This window comes from Coenobita brevimanus, chromosome 35 (genome assembly GCF_032717465.1).
Source record: "Coenobita brevimanus isolate Jiangsu-jjx chromosome 35, ASM3271746v2, whole genome shotgun sequence".
NCBI classification, from domain to species: Eukaryota; Metazoa; Arthropoda; class Malacostraca; order Decapoda; family Coenobitidae; genus Coenobita; species Coenobita brevimanus.
In genome coordinates this window covers 19,631,708-19,651,452 of record NC_136988.1, presented here as the reverse complement: position 1 = coordinate 19,651,452, position 19,745 = coordinate 19,631,708, and the positions used below count along the sequence as shown (strand labels likewise).

Sequence of the window (19,745 nt, the reverse complement as noted above, 5' to 3'; positions counted from 1 at the left end):
ATGTATTCTGGCCACATGTCAGAGCGTCTGTCGAGGTAATCCAGCTTGTACTTGCTCATAAAATCGCTTTGATATTCCAGGGGAGATGCCATTTGTTTTCTATCGAATAAGACTATATCTCTGCTTGATATAGACACGCGGGACTCGTCAGAAATCTTGTGATGCTCAGTGTTAATTTCCTCTAATATTTCGTCTTCGTTTTCTGTCAGGTAGTCAACAGAATTTATCTCATCATCGGCTTCTTTTTTCCTACGAGCGTATGCCTTAGCCCTGTGGAGACCATCGCCACTTTTTTCATGGTACTTACCTTTTCCTTTTTCTTGATACCTGTCCAGCTTTTTCCCTGCGTATTCTTCATGATATTCGTCTGCACTCTCAAAATTTTCATCCGCACTCTCTCCACGGTACTCATCAGCGCTGTCATACTTTATATCATCATCTTCATCTATGTGAGACTCTTTTTCATCACTTCGGTAATTTTCTTTTTCTTCTCTAAGGTAATTCCTTTCCTTGTCTTGATACCCAATATCATTGTCTTCGTGTTTACTGCGATAATCCTTTTCATCTTCCATCAGGCGACTCTTCGCCCCCTCAACAGGGGACTCGCGGTCGCTGATATCCTCCTGGTAATCCCTGATGGCGCTGACCCTAACGCCACTGACTGGACTTCCTCCCTGGCTGTCCTCCGAGGTTTCGTCCACTTCATAGATGACGTACAGAACACCCGGCCTCGTCCGCCCCTACGTCGACTTGTCCTGCGGCTCGTCCACCACCACTTGAGCCACCACGGGAGCCTCCACCCGCGGGGAGTGCAGCTCCCGGGGTAAGTGCGGACTCTCCAAGCGTGGGGAGTGTAGCTCTCTCGGCAGGTGGGGACTCTCGTGACGCGGGGAGTGGAGGTCGCGGGAGACGTGGGGGCGGTGGTCGTGCGGAGCGTGGAGCGAGGCGGAGTGCGTGCGGACGTGAGGGTGGTCAAAAGCGTGTTCGTGGTGCTGGTACTGGGGCCGGTCATGTCGGAAGGAGTGGCGGTGGCGTGGCATGTAGCGGGCATTGCGGGCACTGGCTGGCAGGGAGTACTGCTTGCTGAGTGCCCCGCGTGACACATTCCGTGACGGTGACAGACTACTGCTGAAATGAAGAGGTGGTGTTTTAATGCTGCTGAAAGAATTACATGGTGTTATAATGCTGCTGAATGAGAGATGATATTTTAATCTACCTGATGCTGAAAGGAGTTGAGTCCATTCAAATCACACTCAGTGGAGTCAAGGCAAGTACAGTCATATCCATGTTCTGTGTCAGGGGAATCATTTGCAGTGTAGCCATTACCATGCAACATGAGTTAAACCAATCATACTCGTGAGCTTTCCCTTTGCTATGATGTTTGTGACCAAGTAACTAATAACTCTACTCGACTCGACTCTTTTGTTGTGCAAACAGACTTAAACATTAATATGGTAAGCAACTGTAGTACTGAATGCAACTGATGATGCAGTGTTGTAAGCAGACAAAGAAAGCAGGATTAGCTTGGACTGATCCATTTACATGAAGTAGGGGGAGAACTGATAGCACTTACAGTATACAGGTTCAGATTTATGACTTCGGCTTTGATGCATCAAGAAAGGATTTCATTAGAAAACAGGTAGTTTAGACAGTAACGTGGGATTAATAGTGTAGAATTATCTCCCATCAACACGACCACTTTAATATTTAATATATCTTGGTTAAATCTAATATCAGGGATATTTCTCAAACAAGGAGGGGTAGATACAACTGCCATTTACTTCTTTCTTTACTAAGCTGCTCTCCAAAACTGAATGTAATCGTGTAATGCTCGAAAAATTAACATTCCTTCCTTACTGACTTAAAAGATAAGTTATTCTGATGCAACTTCCTCCTACTTGCCTGGATAAGTCTGTATATTTGTCTTTACTCACGTGGTTGCTGTGATGCCTAGGATAACTCTGTACCTGTGGCCTCTAATTCAAGATCTGGTCAGCAGGTAAGCCGAACCATGGACGCCACAGTCATTTCCATTCGTAATATATATCAGTCCTTACTTTGACCATACTGGGTCCTAATCAAAGAGTACTTGAGCCTAGACATTATCAACCTTATCTCTGACATTCAAGGGGGCTTCAAACAAAGGTCAGTGGGCATAAATGTACATTTTAAAGTAATTTACCAATTAAGTTGAACAGTTCTAGACCAATTAGTATAATCAAATGTCCAATGATAAAGCTGAAGTAAAATTCTTTATTATCACACCAGCCTCTCTGCCTGATAATGATAACTTGATAAGGTTGCTGTTAAAAAGGAAAGTTGGTGCCAACATGTCAAGTGGTTACCTCTGAGAGCTAAAGGGTGTGAAAAACTGTACAGTACTTGAAATATGTATCTATAAAAATGAAACAGCACAGAAACAAGCCTATATACAGTGGATGTTACCCTGACAGGTTGTAAAATTCTCACTCCTTTCTCATTCATTCCAGTACTAAATAAACTGGTCTAACATGCCATGCAAAAATGCACTGTATGAGAGGAAGGAATATGTATATCATGAAGTGACGATGGTGAGCATTCACTGTGTTTTCCCAGGTACTTTAATTTTCCTGTAACTAGAAAGCAGCAGTTGCGGTCAGAAGTGTTCATTTTTCCCTCACTGTGTGGATAAAACTGGAATGTGCAAACACTTACGAAAATACAGTTGCTACAGTTACTGATAGAAATGGAATATTGATAATTTTAGCAACGTCAGCAATTTAATACCATCACCTATAATTCCCATCTCAGCTTTAGCTTCAGACAGGACAAGTAATGAACAATAAAGATTTTTTAAAATAGCTTACTGAGTAGCCCTGCCTCTCTCTTACTCTGACCCTCACATAGTTTTAGGAAAAGAATATCAAGAGCCTAAATAATGTTGTCAACTGGAAATTCTATGTTTTTTTTTAATGGTCTGAGTGTTGAATGGTCTGACCTTGGTGGCTTGGGTGGCTCAGGCGTCTGCTGCTGCTGGTTGTCCAGAGAGTTGGGTAGAGAGGTCTTACGATCCACCTTTTCTCGGATCCCGAGTGTGTCCTCGCCCCCACCACTACCCCGTGGTACCACCAGGTGCATCCGTCTGCTCTGTCGATCAGCAGCCGGGTACCCCTGTCCCACGGGGTACCCGTAGTACCCACCCGCGTATGACACCTGCAACATCAGGTGGGATAAATATTTTTCAGGCAGTGGGTCCCAGGACCAGTGGGGCAGCAGGACTGCTGGCAGCAGGGGCACACCGCTACTCCAGGGCTCACATCCTCTGTCAGACTGCTGTCTCCCAAACGATTATGTAGCAAGCATGCAACATCAACAATAACATCACCAATTAAAACACTCAGGAGTGCCGTACCAATTAAGTTTTTGCACACTTTTGGTTAACTGCACATTCCTGCATGCAACAGTATTGAGTTCCTTTCTCTAAAGTCATCAGTAAGTGACGCAAGTGTGGCGCTGTAAATGAATGATTATTATAAAAATTACCAATGCCACAGTGACGTCCAGTGACGTTGAAATTGACCAAAAATTTGTAATATAAATAAAATTGATGGACTAACATCGAAAGCAGCCAGGCATAACCGTGGTTGGTTGGTGCAGGTGTCCTACCTGGTTGCCGTACTTGTAGCTGGGGTTGCACGAGCTGTTGGAATCCAGACTGAGGTCAGAGGTGGACAGGCCGAAGTTGCCATTCTCAGGCTCCACCGTGAGGCGCTGCGGGGTTGCATGGTGGCCACGGGGGTTGTGACCCATGGAGAGGCGCCGGTGGTGGGGACGAGGGGAGATGTGTTCCAGAATGTCGCCGGCCACCGTACTCACCCCTCCCCCTCCTCCTTCTTCACCGCCACCCCCACCTCCGGATGCCCGAGGCCTGACGCGCTCGCTCTTGCTGCGCTTGAGGTACACTGGGTGGGGGAGAGGCATGTAAGGCGAGAGGCTTCACCAGACATCTCTTCTCTTGTGTTCTATCTGTCTAATCCATGGGGAAAGAGATGATGCAGAGAAAACTACTTCCTAACCTACATCTGTCTCCATATCTAATGTGTGGAGGGAGTGACGAGGCAGCACTAGACTCCTCCTCCTCTAAGTAACTCACAATGTTGCGTGGAAGAAATTATTGGAACATTTTTTTCTTTTCTTTTTTTTGTTCTCACATATTTATACTTTGATCTCTTCGTTCGCTGTCTGAGGCAGTAACTGGCAAGGCGAGATTCCATATCCTATCTACTGCCACCCATATAATCCCAGAGTTCACCTAAGGTAGCTGTGACAACACTTCCCAGGCTTTCTACCACAGGCAACACTCGTGTCCTGTCTTCAAAACAGAATTGTGTCTTCTCTCTATAATAACTTCCTGCCTTATTAACCATCCTCTATAGTATCTTCCTGCCTTATTATCCCTCCCATAAGATAAATGAATAAAGCTGACCTAAAGTCCTTCTATTTTTCGCCAGCATATAAACCTACAGGTGAAGTATACAGGAGGTAATTTTCCCAATGGTAATCAGCCAACAATTCGTGTGTTGCAGGGACGGCCGAGTATTACCACTAATGTCTTAGCTCTCTGGCTTACTGTTTCTGCCTCTAATAATTATTCCTGTTTTGTTTGTCAGATTCTTTCTACTTCCACTGAGTTTTCTACTTATTTCTACTTATTTCTACTTCCACTGAGTTTTTCTTCTTATTTGCTTAGTTCACATGGCCAGTTAATACGAGCTTCTGTCTGGGCTGACCCCACAACACAGGAGAGTCCATTGGCTGACACTGAGGCAGTTACTTTCGTTCCATCCTGTACATATAACCCTCAGATTATCATGTTCTTAATTCATTTACCTGTAATATACATGAATCAATCCTTGCATCATTCAACAAAATCTCCTTTACTTGGTTATTCCTACACCCATGCAAACGCCCATGCTACAAGATCCACATGCTCTCACACATTTGCATCACCATCTCTTGTAATTCTTACTACATATCATATATCACGATGCACTATATAATTTCCACTAGTTGCCACTCCCAACGGTTATCCATTGAGTAGTAATGCACAGCCACAATAGCTTATGTGAACCACTGTGACCTCACATACTAACTACAAGAATCTCGTGCTGTTGTGAAGAGTCTGTGTTATATTTCTACACATTCAGATAAGTGTATATTCATTGATGAGAAAATTATCCTTACAAACGGAAGATCAGACATTTACTTACAAATATATCTTACTTATGGTGAATAGTTTATTATGTACAGCATAATATTATCATCAATATATTGATTTACATGGAAGTCAGAAATTTTATATTTTATATTAGTCTTTCATCATACCATTGGTTTCCTATTATATCTTCTTGAATAATTTTGCAAAATGTATGTTTATAAAAAAAAAGTTTCTTATACTATGCTAAACATAGGACGGAAGTACAGAATATTACAAGAAGAACAATTCTCGACAAAGGACATTGTTTCTGTAGACGAACGACGGAGCTATGATACAAGAGGAGGTGGATGCCAAGGATGAACACACACACACACACACACATCAAAAAGTACACTGGAAGGCTTCAAAATTCACCAAGAGGACAGCATCAGCGGGATGTACAGCTAGCCAAAAATGTGGTGAGTTAGCCTTCCGTGCTAGCCAAAAACACCCAAAAAAGAAAAATCAGAACGGATGCTTCATCACCTCAAGGATGCAAAAAGTGAAAAAAGTGCTTGACAGATGATGAAGGCTCAAAAATGCAAGATACAGTGATAGTTCAAGACCGTGTGTAAGGGAGTATACGTGGGGGATGCAACCCGCCACCTATCAACCCCACCACCCCACACCACAAGAGTGATCGGCCAGGGTACAGTCGCATTCAAAATTCATGTTCCGTCTATGGCGGTCTGACTGGAACATGACATTAGTATATCAAAATCTTATAAGCTGATAGTTTCTGGTCACTGCACAGCTTTAATATACTAGATCCTTGGCCTTTCTTTATTCTTTTTCTTTTTTTTAATAAAATGGCAATACGTGATTTTGTAATATTAAAATGCATAGTCAGAGCATAAGGATTTTTTTTTTATTTTCAGGAATGTTATATAAACTTGAATGAAGTAATATATGGAAGTTAATATAAAACTAAATCTGTCTATATGGATCTAATTTCTCATAAAGTTGGAGGAAAATATAATAGACAGAATCCTGAAAAAAATGCAGGCCTTTTTTTTTTTTTTTTTTTTTTTTTTTTGAACTGATCACTCTTGTCGTTGGGGGTGGCAGGTATCAGTTGTTGTTGTTGTTGTTGTTGTTGCTCTTTTTGTGGTAATTGGCTCACCTGTGATCACTCCTTTCTGAAGTAGGGAGTTAACTGAAAGATATGCATAAAAATGGAGAAATACAATACAGCCGCCATGAAAACTTCTAAAAAAGCATAATCACGAAAATAATCACTGGTGTTAAATGCTCAACTGATGAATAGTGATGCATGATAATAAGAATAATTCAAATATAAACCATGCTTGACTGTGAGGAAAAAGAAACAGTTACAAAATTATCAAATCATCTGTACAAATCATCATTTTATCAGTCACAAGGAAAACGATCTCATTCCAGACTTAAAAACTACTTGCAGGAAACACAACCTCGGGAAGAGATCAGGAAGGAGGAGGCTGTGGTGTCAGACAGAGGGTGCAAGATGTAAGGTTTCTTCTCGAGGGTGTGGGGTAATTTTTGGCATGTTTGTTGATGCTGGGTATGTGTTTCCTTTACGCTATACGTTCAAGCATGTCGGCTCACTGAGGACTGCTGATTCTGTTGTTGATACTGAATGATTCTACGTACGCGTATTCAAGTATTTCAAATGAAGATAAATTATTGGTGAATGAATATGGTTTTCCTTTGCAGTAAACAACGAAGCATATGGTGTTTTTGTCAATAATTATCGCTTCCTTATGAGATTATTCAAGCATTTCGGGTGAGCATAACCTGTAAAATATTTTATGTTTTCTTTGCAGTAAACATTCAAATAAATTAGTGACCTAAAATCAGTGATGTTTTGGCGGAAAATAAATGCTGCCTCGTGCGATAATTAGTGAGTTCTGTTTAGTGCTTGTTGTATTGTACTTCCTTTCCCACACCTGGAGCATAGCGAGTGAGTATAAGTTGTGGATGTCTAGGCTGACTGTTATACTTTCTTTATCGGTAAGTCAAACATTGAATTAGCAAATGTTGTTGCTATTTTACGCGTTATAAATGCTTGTTCCTGCCATACATGGAGCACTTGTGTGACCATACACTGCTGTTGGGCTTTAGTTAAGAGTGTGCCAGTAGTGACGGGTAATTTAATAAGCTCACTGCTGTGCATCTTGGGACGGCAATTAAGGCATACCAGTGGCGCATTAATGGTTGGTAGTCATGCCTCCACTAGCATCGATGATGATGATGATGATGATGATGATGAAGCTTGCTTTTAATAAGAATAATCGGTTATATAAATGTTCATCAGATTTTTTTTTTTTTTCGCTTGGTAAGAAGGCATAATAAGTCAGTGGTTCCCAACATAGGCGGTTAGCGCCCTCCATTTTTTTTTTTTTTTTCAAGGAAGGGGTTAGTGAACAATGGAGGGAACAGTGGGTCGCTGAGAAAGTCAGTGTGTTGAAAAACAAAAAATCAGGGGGTGGGGGAAGGCTGTGTACAAGTGTTACTATGACACATTTCTGTCAGCCTGCCCTAAGCACAAGGACTGTGTTGTCTGCCTCAGTCTCACACAGTTTTTGCAGATATTAATATTTCAGGATAATTTGGATTTTTCTCTTAAGAAACACCGTAGAAGAAAGATTGCCTTTTTCTGAAACTGTGGTCCTAGTACCGTCCTAAATGTCTTAGATTTTACGGGGACTGTATAAGATTTTTTACCTGGTGCATGGACTGTACTGTATACATTTGTTCTTTGATTATGAAACATCTACTACAGAGTATGTGTCTCTAGATATGGGAAGCTGAAGTACGAGAGGTTGGGACTCACTGCTTTAGGTTTTATTTTATTTAACATAAGTTGTACACTGACATATTTATCACATACCTAATCATGGATAAGAACGACTGAATATGCAATGGATGATTAGAAACCGTTTTCATCTTTTCTTCAGCCTCTGTGTCACCTGACGAGGATCGATGCATGTATGATACTACTATTATTTAATTCATATTCACTTTTTTCCTTTATGTTGACTGTGGTTCAGCTGGTATATGTTACATTAGCATGGTCAGCAGTGGAAAATTGCCTTAGCTCTTTATCATATGAATAATATTATATTACATTCCATCAGCACACAACGGCGTTGAGTGGGTCGACACAGTGGGAGAAATGATGCACATGACTGTGGTTGGTACAACACCTATAATTTCAATCTTACTTAATGATTGTAATTAACGAGGCAGTCACGTAGCGCCGCAGTATGTCAAATCCACTAGAGTAAAATTTACAAATTCTTGGATCAACTTTAAACCATATGAAAGATACCTATTTCATCAGGTGACACACACCGATGCCCATGATATCACGTCAGGCGATGCAAGCCGCAGATAACTGAGTAAGACATTTCTGGCTGGCTGGCAAAACAAACATTATATTGATGGTATGTCAGTGGCTTGAACGTGTGCAGTAGGTGACGTGGTCTGGTCTGACGTGTTGATATTGATTCGTTTTGTATGTTACCGTCCTGTGCTGTCAAGTAGTGCATCGTTTTCGTGTGGTAAGACAGTGCTCAGCATAAAAAGCCTACATAGAACTAAATTGCTAAATGTCATTCACAGCAAATCAATACTGTATGTGAATCTAGTGTTTACACAGCTGAACACTAGTATGCAACAGAATGAATATGGAAATGTGCTGAAATTAGTCAAAATAATGTTTGATTACAACTGCTTTAAACCTTCCATGCTACTTTGACAAACTAGACAGACTTCACTTGAGCTACTACGTTATCTGCAAATCAAAGAAAATACTGTTAAGAAAACTCTTCCAAGTTAGTTAAAATTTACTACTTATGCATGACGCTTAGCAGAAAACAGAAAAAGATACCACAATAAGTGCAGTTGGTGAGAGTTTAGAGCACAAGACATGAGTGAGAGCAGAGCAGTGTTAGAGGCCCCCCCCCCCATGGGTATCAGTGCTGTATTCGTATTGGCTTAGGATATTTCTGGCATCTCTTCCTCATTGACTGAGTATGCATATTACACCTTGATTATGCATATTACACTTTGATTATGCATATTATACCTTGACTATGCATGTTATACCTTGATTATGCATATTACACCTTGATTATGCATATTACACTTTGATTATGTATATTATACCTTGACTATGCATAATACAGCTTGATTATGCATATTACACCTTAATTATGCATATTACACTTTGATTATGCATATTATACCTTGACTATGCATATTACACCTTGATTATGCATATTACACCTTAATCTTAATCAGGATAACTTTAACAGCTTCTTCCAACTAAGGACATACTTCATTCTGCTGAGTGTCCTTGGTGCTTGAGAGTGCTAATAATATCACCTCACCTCGCGTGGCTAGATCTCTATAATTCTCTTCCAGCTGAGGGAAGAACAGAGGTAATACACAATAACAGTCACTACAGAAGAGGTGTTATCTAAGAAGTCCCCTACTCCAATCAGAATGCAGCCACATGCAGGGCGCCCCAGGACTTAATACACTAAATTCAGAAAGTGATTCCTAATGTCATTCTGAGATACGAAAGTCACAAGATTATACGTGGGATTCGCAATGGCTATGGAGTACAGGATATAATTTAAAAGAGGTCTGGGAGGAAGTAGCCATTTCCAACCCCCTTTTGAGAACCTCTGCACTCTTCTTTGGTATATTATTTGATATGAACTTTCCTAGAATATATGGTGATAAATGTTGCATGTAAATATGTATCAGTGAAGGGTAAAGAAGTTTCAAATGGGGTGGAAATGATAATCCCTCAATCATCGCTTGTTACTTTGAACGGATTTTGAATTTAGCTCTCTGTTATCGTGTTTTTGTTTTCTCTTGGAAGGAAGAATTTGCGGGCTCCTGGCCTTTGGTTCCTTTTTCCTTGCATAGAAAAAATACCTTGTAGTTCAAAACAGGTTGTGGATCCATTGTAATTTTATAGAGCAATTGTGTCAAAGAAATCACCTTTTGAAATTAGTGCATGTAGTTCTGAGGACCCCTATTTAGTTGCTCTCCTGCACATCACCACAGACCCAACCAGGCCCCTCTAACACCACTCCGCCCTGCTGCTACTGCTTGTCTAGGCTTTAATGTAGAGGCTAATAAGTGGAAAGTGCCTAAGTGGAGTGAAAGTGGGCTGAGGGAAAGGAAGTGGGGTATACTCACTGCCTATCTCGCCGGTGCCAGGCAGTTGCAGAGTCTTCAACATGTCCCCTCCGATGGTTGCAACGCGGGGCTCTACTTGTGCCTGTAGAGAGACAAAGTTAGTTATTTGTGTGGAAGAGGAGTAGGAAAGAGAGTAGAAGAGGGGTGGGAAAGAGAGTAGAAGAGGGGTAGGAAAGAGGGCAGTGGAGAGAAGAGGACGTTGCAAAGTCTTCAATCACTTCCCTTTCTTGGTTGCAACATAGGGTTTCAATTGCATACGTAGGGGGGGGGGCAAAATAGGTATGGAAGAAGAGTAGGAATGGGAATAGAAGACAGGGGTAGGGGAGAGGGCAGAGGAGAGAAGAGGACGTTGCAAAGCCTTCAATCACTTCCCTTTCTTGGTTGCAAAATGGGGTTTCAATTGCATATGTAGGGGGGGGGGGAATAGCTTATGAGGTAAGAAGGAGTCTCCTGGGTTACGTAGTCAAATGGACCCCCCCAGCCTGACAACACATGGCCACCAATTGACTTAAAGGGGGTTTGAGGTCTTTGTCAGGTTAGAATAAACGTAGAACAGTTGTGTGGAAGGGGATGAGAGGAGAGGAAGTTGCAGTCTTCAACATGTGCTCTCTGATGGTTGCAACTCGTGGCTTGACCTGTGCATGCAGCGAGACAAAGTACTTGCTAGTGTGGAAGATGATAAAAGTGAGGAGGAGCATGAGAGAGAAAGGAGAGAAGAGGAGTATTGGAAGCAGGAATGAGAGGGAGAAGAGAGAGGGAAAAGAGAAAAGTGGGAGGGAGAAGATATAATGAAAAGAGAATAGGAGAAACAGACGAGCTACGGGAGAAGGAAATGAAGCAACGGAATGACGGAAGAACAAAGGTGAGAAATGGAAGAGAGAAAGACAAATATATGAGAGAGGGGAGGGGAAGAGTGTGTGAAAGAGGGGAAAGGCTTAAGAGAGTGGCTGGCGAGGGGAGACAGTACCCGGGGCCTGAAACAATATACCTTAGGGCTGGTCTCCCCTCTCTCTCACTTCCTCCATACCTCTAACACCTTCCCGGCAAGCATTTTTTGTTTTTACAACTTTCTTCATTTTTTTCTCTCATATCAGTCTCTAACACTCCATGCAAGGACATCTTCTCTCTCTCTCTCTCTCTCTCTCTCTCTCTCTCTCTCTCTCTCTCTCTCTCTCTCTCTCTCTCTCTCTCTCTCTCTCTCTCTCTCTTTACTAATCCCCTCTCTCTTCTGCCATAAATCTCCCTAACACCTTCCCTGCCGGGATTTTTCTTGTCTCTCTTCTACCATACCTCTTTCATAGGACAGTATTTTTGTTGTTGATTTTCGAGAGTTCTTATCACCATTTCTTTTGCGACTTGTTCTGCACGTAACACACCAGCATCCTCTTATATTCCCCTGATGCAAATCATGTTGATATTAAAATGATATAAAGTAAATAAATATATAGATAAAAATGTGTATATAAATAACGATATAAATAACAGATAGAGATACAGAGAGAGAAAGAGAAAGAGAGAGAGAGAGAGAGAGAGAGAGAGAGAGAGAGAGAGAGAAAGAGGGAGAGAGAGAGAGCGAAATGAGGACACCCAAGTATCATCCTCACCATAAAACAAGTCCATAAAAGAGAGAGAGAGAGAGAGAGAGAGAGAGAGAGAGATCCAAGTACTACCCATAAAGAAAGAGGAACTAGGGAAGCGAAAACATCATCTGGACGACAGGTTTGGTTTGGCTGTGAGATGGAAGGAAGGAGGAGGAAGGGGATAGGGAGAGAGGAAAAGGAGAGGGGATAAGGGAGAGAGGTGACTGGAGAGGGCGAGGAGAGTGGAAAGAGTGGCTGTGGGAAAAGGAAAGAGGGGGAAAGGAGTGAGAGAAGGTTGGGGGAAGAGGGAAGCAGGGTTGAAGGAAGAGGAAGGAGAATGACAGCACACTGGAAGTAAAGGAAAAGACAGGTAGACTGGTGGAAGGAAATAATAATAATAATAATAATAATAATAATAATAATAATAATAAATAATAATAATAAATAATAATAATAATAATGATAATAATAATAATAATAATAATAATAATAATAATAATAATAAATAATAATAATAATAATAATAATAATAATAATAATAATAATAATAATAATAACAGGTAAATAAATAAATGTTCATAATTTAATCCTCAGTGGCTAATATAGTTGTAATCGTGAACCCAGTGGACTTCAGGGAGATGCTGCCTTTTTCCTCTCTCCACCAGCATTCTTATTGTGGATAGATGCGGAGTTGTGGGACATTGCATAGCCAGGCAGTGGAGTCACCAGGCTACATCAGTGCCACCAAATGAAGGCGACCCTCTGGCACAAAGGATGGGTTAAATCGTCTGATGTTTGCCGGAGAATAATGGACTACTCTTTTCCGACGTTTAGGAGTTAAGTTGTTGTTTTTTTCTGCAAGTAAGGCCTTCGTATAAACCACATCATCCTATGCGGCCTTGTCAATCGTTCTGTGTACGTTCAGGATTGTTCCCTACTCTTAATATACGAGTATTTCCCACGCATGATGGGTTAGGCAGCGACACGTGATCCTTCAAAAGAAATTCACCTCCTCATCAATCATTATTCCCTCCTGTATCTCTCCTTTCTTTCATTTTCCCTTCTGTGTCTCTCTTTCATTTTTCCCTTCTGTAACTCTCCTTTCTTTCATTCTTCCCTTCTGTAACTCTCCTTTCTTTCATTTTTCCCTTCTGTATCTCTCCATTCTTTCATTTTTCCCTTCTGTGTCTCTCTTTCATTTTTCCCTTCTGTATCTCTCCTTTCTTTCAAGGTTGCCAGGAAGCGCCAGAGCATTTATAGTACTTCCTTTGCCAGTCACAGTCAAGAAGGTAACCAAACTCGAAGCAGGAGCAGTCTGTTAGTGCTTTCCTTGACTGTCACTGTAGAGAACATGAGTACTCAGAGAACGCATACCTCTCGGGCAGAATAGATTACGAAATGAAATGGCCGCCTAAAATGCACTTAATACGTCGTTGCCCCTCGTCTTTGTCGTTTCATTCAAGAAGTATGCATAAGTTAGTCTTTTTTTTTTTTTCCACACCCCTGACCCTTGCGTTTGACCTTCTTCACTCAAAATTCAACCACCGATTCCACTGACGGTCCTCAAATCATTATTCCAATTTTGGTTCAGCGCCATCCAGTATCATTTCCATAAAGTTCGTACCAGAATGACACAAGCCATGCCAAAAATCGCAGCCTTATTCGCTGACGTAAGAAGAAACTTTCTTGCATACAGAGACAGGACTAATATCACAGTAAACGCAATCCACAGCATAAATATTTCGACCAAGTAAAATGTGCAACTCCATGGCTAGACGGCGAGGGAAGGTGAGGAGATGAAGGTAAAAACTCAGCTGCGGAAATGAACAAATACTGGTGCACATTTCCAGAAAGTTGGGGTTTGCATATTCATACTCATTTCCCACTCACGCCTCCTCCCAACACCTCTTCCTTTGCGATTTATTTTTGCATATTACGTCTGATCACTCTCTTGTACGTTATTTATGTTGCTTTAATCTCAGCCTAAAAGTCATTCATTTTTACTAGGCGGACGTCGTCATTTGGAGCTTGATTTCCCGTAGTCCCATGAGAGTAGTGCTTGTATATTCTTCTCGGTTAAGGAAGCTCCCTGACACCTCTTCCTTAGCGACTTATTCTTTAACACACTATTTATGCCGAGTATGGCCATATTAGAAAGATTTATGTAGCACAGAATAGGACAGTAAGGTAATAAGCAAAGTAACTCGCTTAGGAAAAGGTGTTAGGGAGCTTCCTTAACTAACAATAATGCTGACTTATAAGACAATACTGCGGCAACCTTTCCATAGCACTTCTTCGTGACTAGCACCATACTCTACTGTTAATCCCTAGTTACACCTCAGCGTTCAGTGTGGAGATATAGAAATTTTACGCCTAGTTAAATTAGACAGAGTATACATCAATAACATATGAGACTATTGATGTGTTGTGTGCAGAATAAATCACTAAGGAAGAGGTGCTTAGGCTTGCAGTCCACTGGGTTTACGTTTCAGATAAGCCTGAGGTTACTACTACTACTACTGCTACTACTACCACCACCACCACTACCACTACTCCAGCAAAAACAACAACAACAACTACAACTACTACTACTACGACTACTACTACTACCACCATTACTACTACTACTATTACTACAACTACCACCACCACCACCACCACTACCACTACTACTACTATACTACGACTACCACCACTACTACTACTACTACTACTACTACTACTACCGTTACTACTACTACTACTACTACAACTGCACTTGTTTATCCCTGCAGGTCATTCAGCCACCGTGACCTTTGTCGCTGTAATCTTTACAATTACTTTTGATGCTGAGCTGCCGTGCTGTGCTGCCTTCATCAGTCAGTCAGGCCGTTACCGCTGACTCACCTCGGTCAGATGATGAGTCTTTCCGTTCTCGGTGATGATGGGAGACTCTGGCACGTTGGGGGCTCCCTCCACCTCCACTACGAGACTGTGGTTCTTCATCGAGACCGAGACTTTGGAGGCCAGCTCATTAGCCTCGTCCTCCCCTTCTCCCACCACTATCTCCTCCACCTGGTCCTCCCCTTCCTCCTCCACGGGGCCCTCTGACGGGGAGGTAATCATGCTGTCCTGCAAAGGGAGGAGGCCAGAGTGGCATGGAGTGAAAGGCGGAAGTAGAGTAACCCTTCCTTCCCCACGTCACGCTGGCCAGAGGGTGCCTGCTGGTCGCGGCTTCTACAGTATAATCATCATATCACCATTGGCCATACTTGAGCCACACTGAAAAGTCTATGATACAAAGACCATCACAAGCCCGGAATCATGGCCTGCTGCTGATGATATTTTAGTCCAAGAAATTCTCATTACTTTTTTTCCCCGATTTCATTAATGTACGGTTGCGGACAAAAATACCGATCCACCTTATTACGATATTTATGTAACAAGACAGTGAGCGTTTTGAAATTCAGTGAAACAGAGTTCAATTCCCAACAAACTCCTCAGAATACTGTCATACATCAGCAACAAAAAGGGGGACAATATTACTGTCCGCAACTGCACAAGATCGACCTGGCTTCTTCCCCATCGTGGAGGCCATTACCTAGAGCATTTTGTCATGATTCCGGATTTAGAGTGTCCCTGTGTAAAAACATCTACATCATATACAGTACCTAATAGAAAATCATAGAAATAAATTAGGAAGAATGTACAGACACACATATGTATAATAATAATAACTGTAATAATAATAATAATAATAATAATAATAATAATAATGATAATAAAACCTACAGATATATATATGTAGAAGACATTCAGGGGTTAACACGACATAAATTTATAATAATGTCACTGAGGGGAATTTATGTAACACCAGCGATCCGTATAATACAATGGATCCTTGTAGAGTAAGGTTACAGTTTGTCCTCCTGCAAAAGAACAGTCAGGCTCAAGTTATTATGGAAATTCTGGTTCAACTCAGATTAGATTACTGTTCCTGTTTATTTCCAGAATGGGGCCAGGCAAGTTCCCACGTAAATCGCACTGCAGCAACTCTCTCTCTGTACTTTATGCGTTGTAGCAGTGCAAATTTGACTCAAGAGTGATCTGCACGAATGGAAGCTCTCCTGTCGCGTGTAGCAGGGGGTGACTGTGGTGTGCTGGCGTGTCGTGCTGCGGCAAACAAAATTAACCTTTGTCCACAAGGATCGGAGGTGTCGGGGGTCGTATGCTGGTGGGTTTAGGAGGTTGTCTAGCACCTCTTCCATAGCGATTTATTTTGAATACTACATCTTAATATTCTCATTAGTGGTACCTAAATACTGGTAATACCGACAGACAGACTTAAAGATGATTGAAGAGAATATTAGCGTCACATAAACAAAAATAAGCCGATAAGAACGAGGTGCTGGGGCGTCTCCATAACCAACAAGAGTACGGACCAGAGTCGAGATAGGGCCACACTGCCGAGTCCCACCATACGGCTCCCTCGGCTTTAAGAGGGGCTTCTGCAAACTTCAGGCACCGGCGTTCCTCCATCCCTCGAGCCTTGAGCGCTGTCATCATAGAAGGCAATGACGGGAACAGCAAACCAAGACAGTGTTCAGTGCGTGTTTCTTTCTTACTCTTTTTTTTTGTGCTAAGGTAGGTATCGCAAAAGGTAGAATAATTTCGTGACTTATATGGCCAGGTAAGTTATATCAGATGGAAAACTACTCTTTGTGGTGAGATTGATAGCAAAATAGGTATGGAAACTAATAACTATACTCACCAACAAAAATTTGGTAAGAATGGTGTGGATTTAACGATAGGTAACATTACTTCGTGACTTCTATGCCACATGAGTAACACGACTGGCTGGTTTCTCCTTGTGCTGCCATCTTTAGCAGTAAGAAGTCGAGAAACATTTGAATCTCACACCAAATTTGTATAAATAAATGGTGCGACTATGAAAACATGTACTCAGATTCACTGCTTCTATGCCAGGTAAATAATAGGAGGAGCTGTTAAAACTTCCCCTTGTACTATGGTATGTGACAAAACAAGCATGATAATCTAATTACCATGGACTTCCACACCAGTTTGGTATAAATGAATGGTGTGGTGAGTAACAGAAATGATTGGTGAAACTTCGTGACATCTGCTATATCTAAATTATGGGGAGCTGGTAAAACTACCCCGATTCGTTCGATAGTAAAACACGTATTACACTCTACTTATTACTGATTTCCACACCAATTTCGTGATTACTAATTGTACGTTATACTTAAGTTCATGTGAAGAGAAGAGAAAATATTAAAATCTGATAATGACTGATTTGCATCTCAGCTTTATATGTACTTGTTATTCTTGAGGATAAAAGGACATTTGAAATTTTGAAAACCACAGATTAGCACATTACCTTGAGAATACAGAATCAATCGGAATGGCTTATCGATTCTACATTGGTATTTATTTGTAACTCCCGGCAGGTTTATAAACGCGGCTAGACTCTTACTTAATGATGACAGCGAAGGTAGTATGAGAAATCTGATAACCCTCTGATTTGCATACCAGTTTCATGGAAATGGTATCTGAAAATTATAACTTTATACTTTTACAATGGTCATAAGGGGACCGGTGTCAGTCTTGTCGAAGGTGGATAACAAAGCTAGTATGAGAAATCGTATAAGAAGTCTAATGCCCACTGATCTGCAGAGGGAGTGTTGAGTTCCGTGCTTGACCAGGCAGTGTGACCATTCCGACTCCATGACACAACGACGAAGGAGGTTGGAAGCACTCAGAAAATTTAGTGTACCTCAAAAACTTCATGTAAATCAACGACACATCTACGTCAAAAATAATAATAATAATAATAACAATAATAATAATAATAATAATAATAATAATAGTCACGCTCAAAACAATGGCTAAGGAACGCACGCAACTCCGATGACTTAAAAAGAGTCGTGTTCTAAGCGGGCATGAAGCTTCGAACCATCTGCTCCTTAGCAAATTCTTCTGTATAGAACACCATCATATCCTCCTGTATGTCAGTGTCTTTTAATATCGACATATACTTATCAATAACATCCAAGAAGATACTGAGGTCTAATTTGCAGAATAAATCAATTAGGAAGAGGTGTTGCGAATCACTAAAACCACTCAGAACACATCCAAAAGGAATGGAATTAATAATATGTATAGAATGCTTACATGTCACACAGTAAAGGAGAAATAAACTGCAATTAGGATGAACATTGACAAGGAGACAAGGATGCAAATGAGTATACGGCGAGTTGGAGAGCTAATATAACAGCAAGAGATGAATGATAGGACAATAATGAGTAAAGAGAAAGGAACTACGAAGCAAGGTGAATGACGACAGAAGAGTAGACTCAAGATGAACATTAACAAGAGGAGGATGCAAACGAGTACACAGTTAGAGAGGAAGGACAGCTAAAATACAGAAGAGGAGTGGGTGAAAGGACAAAACGTGTCAGGAAGCACAGAACTAGAGAAGAAAGGAGAAACTTAGGTGGCAAGCTAGATAACCCGCCATGTGAGAGGGAAAGAAGAATAAATGAGAGCCAGGAAAATCCCGAATGGCAGAGAAAGGAGCAATTCCTCGGTGTCCCAACTTTGGTAATTGTGGTGTTGTTTCCCGCCAGAGACACGACCCGCTGCCACCAATTAGCGACCCACACCCTCCCCTTAACCGACCCACCGTAAGCCGGGGCTAGTGCGATACTGCAGGGTTATTGCAAAGTAGCCATTTTCACCTGCGTTCTAGGGGCAGGGCTAATAACTGTATTCCTTTAATGTGAAGTACTGTAAGTGGCTCTGAAGATTATATAACACTGCTTTAAGGTGAGTTACTTAGCATATTATATCTCCTACCCTTTTATAAGTTATTTATGAATAGTGTCGATGATGAAACTATATATCTTACAAGAGAATGTTAAGGTGTGACATGAAAAGTAATTTGCAGTGGATGAGGTACAGAAAGCACCCTATGCCACTTAAAATACCGGCCACAGAACCAAGGTCACTGGTAATATTGCAGTATATTGGTGTTCGTCTCCATTTGCAGTCTTTTAGTGTTCGACTCATTTCGCTCATGTTAATATGCATTTTTTAAGTTGACTGATTTTGTTTCTTAATTATTAAAGGGTCCCCTGATTTTCTAAGCTTATTTCTCAACACCATTTTTTTTCTATACCCACTCGGAATACGCAACAGCGATATATGAAGAGTTAATATGGTCAATGTTAACTGATATGGGACACACGTAGGGGAGATGATCAACAAATGTGCTTGATCCTGTACAGACTTTTCTGCTACGGTTTTGTACCTGAGGATTTTTGTTTCCATGTTAACCCGACGAAGGAAAATCACTGTAGCTAACTGTACGTCGTTATAGAAAAAAAAGTATATAAATAAATAAAAGAAAGAAAACGCGATGACCCCACAGTATCACAGAAAATGTCTTTAAGGGTGGGACTCCACTAGATAAGGGATGGGAGCAAGCATGATGGGTCGGTTCTATTATCGTTTCAACCCCTAACAGGATTATGAGTTTTTAGAGCCATTAATCTGCACATACACGTACTCACTGACCGCGCGCCGTGTGAATTCCATCCGGTGGGGAGAGTCACATGCTTAGTAATTAGTTTTAAAAAGCATAATGGCGCATACTGACAATTGTTTGTGTTCCAGTGGGCCCTTAAACACGCCAGGTGCAATTTGTTCCTCACTGCAGGCTGCGTTAGTTA

At 41.3% G+C, this 19,745-nt stretch overlaps 1 protein-coding gene across 1 annotated transcript in view; it reads right to left on the bottom strand.

The window, feature by feature from the left end:
- Positions 1-740: 740 nt before the first annotated feature.
- Positions 741-19,745, bottom strand: part of LOC145396170 (uncharacterized) — a 95,386-nt gene continuing 76,381 nt past the window's right edge. Inside the window, exons 6-11 of the mRNA XM_080269612.1 lie at positions 14,899-15,123; positions 10,433-10,514; positions 6,360-6,392; positions 3,646-3,941; positions 2,978-3,192; positions 741-1,158 (exon numbers count right to left, since the gene is read on the bottom strand). Coding sequence (XP_080125738.1) covers positions 741-1,158; positions 2,978-3,192; positions 3,646-3,941; positions 6,360-6,392; positions 10,433-10,514; positions 14,899-15,123 — 1,269 coding nt within the window. The remainder of the gene's footprint in view (positions 1,159-2,977; positions 3,193-3,645; positions 3,942-6,359; positions 6,393-10,432; positions 10,515-14,898; positions 15,124-19,745) is intronic.